The following is a 7165-nucleotide window of genomic DNA, read 5'->3' as shown; positions in this document are numbered from 1 at the left end:
TTCTTCCTCTTCTCTCCTTCCCCCTTCCCCTCCCTCTTCTCTTTGCAGCAAATGGAGCTGCTGCTGGTGAATAAGCTGAAATGGAATCTGGCTGCAATGACCCCCCACGATTTCATTGAACATTTCCTTACTAAAATGCCTCTGGCAGAGGACACCAAGCAGATCATCCGTAAACATGCTCAGACTTTTGTGGCTCTGTGCGCTACAGGTATGAGCCCTGCACGTTGCGCAAAGCGCGTTGCTCCCCGACACGCGCCCACCCCCCGGCTTGTAAAGCTTCCCGTAGCTGTTGGTCTCAGGCGCGCTCGCAGAGCTGCGGGGAGGTAGTTTAAGCCCCGATTATTGCCCCTTGTTTGCAGAAGGTGGATTACTTTGCCAGAGGTAAGTTTTTCTTTTCAGAAGATATTTCGCTTCTGAGTCGGAGTTTTGTGTGGTTGTCAGGGAGGGAGAGGGGCCCCCCTCCCCCCCCCAGCCCCGCTCTCTGTAGCTCAGCGTGGCACGATTTCCTCGCCCCCCCTACACCGGGTTTATGTCGGGGCTGCAAAAGGCTTACTGCCCGTGTGGGGAATCCCTCCCCGTGTGGACTCATTCTTTAGGACGAGTTTTTAAAGGCGGAGGGAGATTTTCCCTGGGAATAGCTCTGCGTGGGGGTTTTAAACCTTCCCTCTTCAAGTTGCCTCTTCCCCCCTCCTCGGTGGCTGGTGGATTGGAGGAGGGCCACGCGGCACAGAGGCTTTTCCTGGCACGGGACCGAGCCGCTGCCATCTGCACCCTCCCGACCACGTGCTGTGCTGGAGCCATGAGCAGGGCTGGCCTCCAAAGTGCCGTGGTATCCACACTCCAAAGGCTCGGTGGGACGTGCGCGGCCGGTGGCACCCATTAATGCCGTGTAGCTTGTTTTCCGGAGGTTGGATTTGGTATAGAAAGGTTGAAGGAAGATGGCAGGCGCTCAGAAGGGGAAAAAAAAAATTATTTCGTGGAACCGGCCCCGCTGCAAGGCCTAAAGATAGAACAACCAAGCCTTAAAAGAGAAGTTTATAAACACTGGCATTGCTCTTCAGCTTGGGCCTAGCATCAGCGTAAGGGGCAGCTCGTAGGCGAGGTTGCCTGGAGTAATGCTCTGTGTTGGGAGTGCCACAACCTTCAAACCACCGGCAGCAACATTTTGGGAGAGTCCAGTGTGTCCCTCCGTGCCAGGTTCTACCAGATAAGAGGCTGCTAAACTCTGGAGGCATGATTTGCTAAGTTTGAAGCTAAAATGAATGGCCACCCGGGCTCCCCTTTGGATGTGGGGATGTTTAACCTAGGTTGTTGTGTTGGCAATGACAGGGATGAAAACAAGAGTAGTTCAAAGGTTGGAGACTTGCTAAGAGTCCAGTACTTTGATCTACTGGCGGTGTTGTTATGTTTCTTTTAGGAAGCACATCCAGAGCCTTTATTTAACACTGCTACACACCACAGCTGGAGAATGGATCAGTAAATGAGAACCATGTTCTGGGAGTTTTACTTAGCTTTTAAAAAAGCCAGCGCTGAGCTCACCAGAGTTGGGGCCCTCTTCAGCTCCCTACTGAAGCTGGGAATATTGCCTGGGGAAGGAGCACTCAGGAAGGCTGCCACTGGGCTCTGTGTTTTTATTGTTATTTTTGGATGCCAGGGGTTTCTCTACCTTTTGCATTTCTCATGACTTCTTTGTTGGCTAGTGAAGATCACATGTGGCCTAAGCAGCATCTGGACTTTGCTTTGCTGTTGCTGGGTTGTGCTGCATTTCCCCTTGCCAAAACGAACCTAGACGGACTGCAAATGCCTTGTGCTGCCTGGATGCTGTGGGGCCTGATCCAAAGTCCACTGGAAACACTGACAGCTCGCTTAAGTGGCCTCAGGGGCAAGTGCAGTCTATATTTTGCCTGTGTCCTCTTCTGTAAAGGAGGTTCTCCTAAGAAGTGACTGCAAAATAATAATGCTTGCTTAGAAAACAAACCCTTGGCCAGTTGGCTCACCGAGGTGAAGGCTGTGGAAGTGTTTGTAGATGCGTGTGTATGTGTTTGCTCCAGAAAGAGAAGGTTACGCTGCAAGGTGAAGTTGAGGGGAATTCCTCCTAAGCTCTCTCTCCGGTTGTCTGGCTAGTAGAAGTGGGTTTGTTTGATTTGGTTTGGTTTTGCAAAATCCATTTTCACCAAAGGATGCCTTTGTGCTGTGGTAGGTTTTGGAGAAAAAGTGAAAAAGAAAAAAAAGAAAAAAAGAAAAAAAAAAGAAAAATTACCAGGGGTTGTTTGAAGTTAACACATAATTGAGCTTAATGAATGGGGCTTTGGCATGGCCGAGCAAGGCAGGGAGAGCTCAAAAGGAAGCAGGCCTCTTTTGGCCCAAGTTAAGACCAGTGTTGAGGGAGAGCTGCAGCTCTATACAAGCATAACAATGAATAGCAACAAATATTGGAGCTTCAGCATTTCATTATGTTCCTCTGGTTATCAAAACATACCAGACTCCTTTTTATTATTATTATTTTTATTATTATTATTATTATTGCTATTATTATTGTTGTTGCTTTGGTCCTCTCCAAAGGAGAAAGAAAGATCCCCCTTTGAAAGGAGCGTGTTACAATTCTCCCATTCTCCGGCCTTTATAAAATTGGAAGTCTCAAGGTATGTGACCAGTTGGAACCTGTTGCATCTTGCAGCAAGTGATTTATGTTCACAGTTTTGATTTGCCTCAATGAAAAGATTTTCATTCATAGCCCCCAGCTCTCCAGACGGATGGAATTGCTGCTCCATTTAAAAAGGAAAAGGGGTGACTCGCCTTGTTAGGAATTTTTTTTAAAGCGCTGCAGCGCCTATATGCCTGCTTTGTCCTCCCTTCAGGGTGGCTGGCATTCTTCTCTCTCCTCCCCCTCCTCTCTCTCTCCCTCTCTCTCTTTTTAACAACGCTGAAGTTGTTTATTCTTTTTGGATGAAGTCTCAGATAGGCTACTGGGGATGTGTGCTTCAATTGATGGGGCCCCCTACCCCATTGTGGCTGTGTCAGGTCTAATTCATCTCACCGAAGCCCCCTTGTTCCTGAGCGCTCAATAGCGCAAGATGAGGCGATGGAGGCTGACAATGATGCCACACTCTTCACTTGGGGGCATCCAATTACAGGCGAGAGGGGCCCCCTGATTAATATGCTGAAATTAGTGGCCTCTGCCACAAATAATTCCTTGTTGAGTTGCAACAAAAAGGCAGTCCATGCTGCTTGTCTGGAGTGGTTATAGGGACAGACACAAACTGGTCATTTAAACTTCATTATCACTTTTCCACCTTGGAAAGAATGAGGGTGTGACTATGAATTCATGTTCTTGTTTACTGCTCCGTTTAAAGGAAGGACGCAAATATTAATCCCAAACGTGATCCTGTCAGGACAGGCTCATTAAAGTGACACATTTTGGTCATGTCCCGTTTGTGGAGCTCGGTAAACAGTGTCGGGAAGGCACTGCCACCCTACCCCTCCGAGCAACCCCATCCTGGTGGGATCCATGCTCGGAATCCCCCGTTTCCAAAGTCCACCTGCAGCTCTGTGTCAGTATTTCAGTTCGGGACTGGCTTTGGAATGGGTACAGTGCCAATAAGCAGTCTGGAGTGCTGGTTTGTTTTGGTTTTGTTTTGTTTTGGGAATGACAGTGGCTTGCTAGAAGGTGGGTGTGTTTATATCTGCCCAGAAACGGGCAGGTTGGGAAAAGGGGGGCAGCCAGATTTATTTTGATATGATTATTTTTAACACAAACGAGATGACTTTAGCTCGAGCTTGCCTTTTCGCTGGCAGTGCATCCTAAAAGCTTGGCCAGATTTCCATGTATCAGTTTAATTTTGGAGGTATTCGCAGGATGCTGGGCGAAGTGCCCCTTTCAAGGTGGGTATTGGTCAGGGCCACAGCGGAGTGTCAGAGGTGTCTGAATAAACAGATTCAGAGCCAGGACTTCCACGGAGTCCTGATGGCTTTAGTTTCACTGGTAAAGCATTTGCACAAAAGTTATTTTATCATAATAACGGAGATGCATGATTTAATACTTAAACTGTTCCACTGAGCCCTCTAAGCTGTCCATTCCTTTGATTTTGTTCAGGGATTTGACAGATAGTTTATATTTTTCCAACCCAGAGGAAGCTGTATTCTGATAAAAGCTGAAGGAATGTATCTCAGGTTTTGGTGTACATTGTGGCCTTTCCCTTTCTCCCTCACCAAGTTGGACCTTCACTTGTGCCACTTGCTTCCTTTGCTGCTGATTCTCCTCCAAGGTGTTCACTGCCACGGATCAAATGCATTCCTGTTCAGCAGAAGGAATCTTACCCTTAAAATGTGGACTGTTATTATTGAAAAATACTAGAAAAACTCAAACCAGACCAAATAAACCCAAAGGGAAAACATGCTAAATGGCAGAGATAGCCCCTTAAGGGATCCTGGGAGTGGCTTTGTGGAGAGACCTACAGCAATGCAGTCTGGAAGGGGGCCCAGCCTCTTGTCAGCATGGTGTCACATCAGAATGTAACTGATTGTCCGCCAATTCTTGGGACCCCCGTCACTTAGTTATGCCACATTTACATTAAATCCCTGTTGCCAGGATGGATGGCAGCCACTGACAAGAGACCAGGTTGAGACAAAGCATTTTTAAGATGAAACCTTAATTTAAATATGGATTATCTGCCTCCTGACAGGGTTAAGCTGTCTTTCTCTTTTCTTTCTTTTTGTTGATGTTGTTGTTCATTAAAGCAATATTCCTTTGAGTGTCAGAGCAAAGGTTTCTGCTCTAAAGGGCCCCAGGACTCGTTGTTAGAGTGCACCTTGGATCTGACCATGCAGAACACTGCAGGATGGGAACAGGTTTTCTCAGATGTGCAGTGCCATTGACCCCCGTGGCATTATTCACAGGAGCAGAGTATTTTAACGCTGGAAGAATGGGGGCCCTGCTTATGATGAAAGTACCTCGAAGTGATGAATGGCGTCCCAGGCTCAGTGCTAGCAAGGGCCACTCTCTGCAGAGCAGTTGCTCATGTGGATAAGTGTTTGCAGGTTTGGACCTGTAGCAGTTTTAGAGCAGGAGGCACCTTTCTGCTCACCATTTTCCCTGCCTTTTCGGATGCAATAGTTGGCAGCTGAAAGCCACGCTGGTAGGAAGAGTGTATGTGTATGGACAGGCTTCTCCTAAAGCAATCATTTCAGTCTTTTTTTTTTTTTTCTTTTTTTTTTTTCTCTCCTTTCTTCATACAGATATTAAATTTATTTCAAACCCACCCTCCATGATCGCAGCTGGCAGCGTGGTAGCAGCTGTGCAAGGCCTGCATCTGGGGAACACTAACACTTTCCTCTCCTATCAATGCCTCACACATTTCCTATCACAAGTTATCAAATGTGATCCGGTAAGTGACTCTTCCTCTCGGTTGATCTCCTGCGTTAAGGGTTTTTAAGAATGAATGCCTGCTTGCTGCACGGGAGCTAATCTGACAGTAAATCTTGGGAAAGGTCAAGCCTCAGAGTGGGGGTTCTCAATGTGCTCTCCTGTGCTCAGCCTGCTTGCTTGGCTGTCATGATGCCCACCGATACTCTGTGGTGACGCTGCTGCAGTTCCCGGATGGGAATGGCACATCCGGCTCTGGTGTTTGGGAGAGAAGGAAGCCCTGCACTGACTTAGGAGGTGGCAGAGGCTGTGTTTGGCTGGGGGGTAAATAAAACAGGAGCCTCTGTATAACAAAACTTGGGGAGCAAGACCAGGAAACAGTTACTGAGACCTTGTGGTATCTCTGACCTTATCTCTGACCATTCTTGAGGCCTTTTATTGTGCCAAGTGGTGTGAAAAAGCCCTTCTTAAAAGAGTTCTAATGATCTAATTTGGTTTATTACGTGCTAGACCTGCACAGCAGCTGGTGTTGAATTCCTTTTTGGAACAAATGCTTGTCCCACGACTTTGTGACAAGGTAGATGGTCCTCACAGGACTCTTCATTTTGCCCTGCAGCTTCCAGGAGATGCACATCAGTAACTAGTGAGCAATAAACCTTTCATGAGTGAATGGGCCAGGAAGGGAGCCTACAAGGAAGACCTAAAGTCAATGATCCATGTCATAATGGTGTGTGAAGTTGGGGCAGAGTTGAGCTTTGTTTCGTAACAATGTGGAAGACCAATAAATAGATGCTTTAAAAAGGTTCTTGTGAGGTCTCCAAGCGCTGGACAATGAGTCAAATAGAGACAACTCAGTGGTTAGGGGCAGAATCTTGGAGATGCTGTTAAATTATTTTACGTGTTAGTAATTTAAATGCATAGAAAACTGTCCCAGTCCAGCCACTGCAAAACTGGCTTTGTGTAATTGGGCTTTGTTGACAGGATTGAGCGATTCCTCAGCTTGTTATTTTGATCACCTGAACAGTGAGCATGTCATTTTTGCCACTTCTATCACTGCAGCTGAGGTAATACAGTGCTGAAGTGTTAAATACTCTAAGAACCTGAAATGCTAAATACTGCAAGAAAAGCTGACATAATGGGCTGCTCACTTTGGAAAGCACGTGTGATGCTTTTAGTCAGTTTGTGAGCAATGCAGATGATTCCAGCCTGTGGTTGGCCACCATCCAGGGCGAGATGTTTGAAGCAGGTACTGAGGGAAAATGCTTGCTATCTGTTCAGGCAGCATCTTGATTCAAACAATGATTGAACCATTCCTGATACTGGGCATTGAAGTGGATTCCCTCACATCGTGCAGAACAACGGCCTGTCCTTGTGTGACTTGACTTACTTGATGACAGAGCTCTTTAAAAGAAAACAAAATTGCTTTAGCAAGAAAAGAGGATTTTTGATTATTTCATTTTAATTGTCCACAGTCACTGCAAGGCCACAGTCTGTTTGATCTGAGCTTGGTTAACAGCTTGAAAAGGGAGTAACTCCCCTCCAGCTTCCAGTGCTAAATATATTCATGTGTTAGGGAGAAGTAAGGATTTTGTATGGATTGCTACAGAAAATGAGCATCATAAAGTTCTGTGTGTGCACAGGTATACTGTTGTGTTGGGGGTGGAGTAAGGCAACAGCAACTTCCACTGCAATTGTTCTGAGAGAGGAATCTGCTTGGTTGCATACAGAGGAGCAGGACTCCCCTGCAGGGAGACTTTCCCAAAATACCTGTCTGTGTAATCTGTGGTATCAAATGCCATTCCT

General features: G+C 46.6%; 1 protein-coding gene across 1 annotated transcript in view; it reads left to right on the top strand.

Annotated features, from left to right (window-relative positions):
• The window catches only part of CCND1 (cyclin D1), a 13389-nt gene that overhangs the window by 2794 nt on the left and 3430 nt on the right, over window positions 1-7165 (top strand). Inside the window, exons 3-4 of the mRNA XM_008632685.2 lie at window positions 49-208; window positions 5236-5384. Coding sequence (XP_008630907.1) covers window positions 49-208; window positions 5236-5384 — 309 coding nt within the window. The remainder of the gene's footprint in view (window positions 1-48; window positions 209-5235; window positions 5385-7165) is intronic.

The sequence above is a fragment of the Corvus brachyrhynchos genome, unplaced genomic scaffold, assembly GCF_000691975.1.
Source record: "Corvus brachyrhynchos isolate BGI_N302 unplaced genomic scaffold, ASM69197v1 scaffold315, whole genome shotgun sequence".
NCBI classification, from domain to species: Eukaryota; Metazoa; Chordata; class Aves; order Passeriformes; family Corvidae; genus Corvus; species Corvus brachyrhynchos.
Note: the sequence above shows the minus strand (reverse complement) of the source record. Positions and strands in the feature narration are given on the sequence as shown.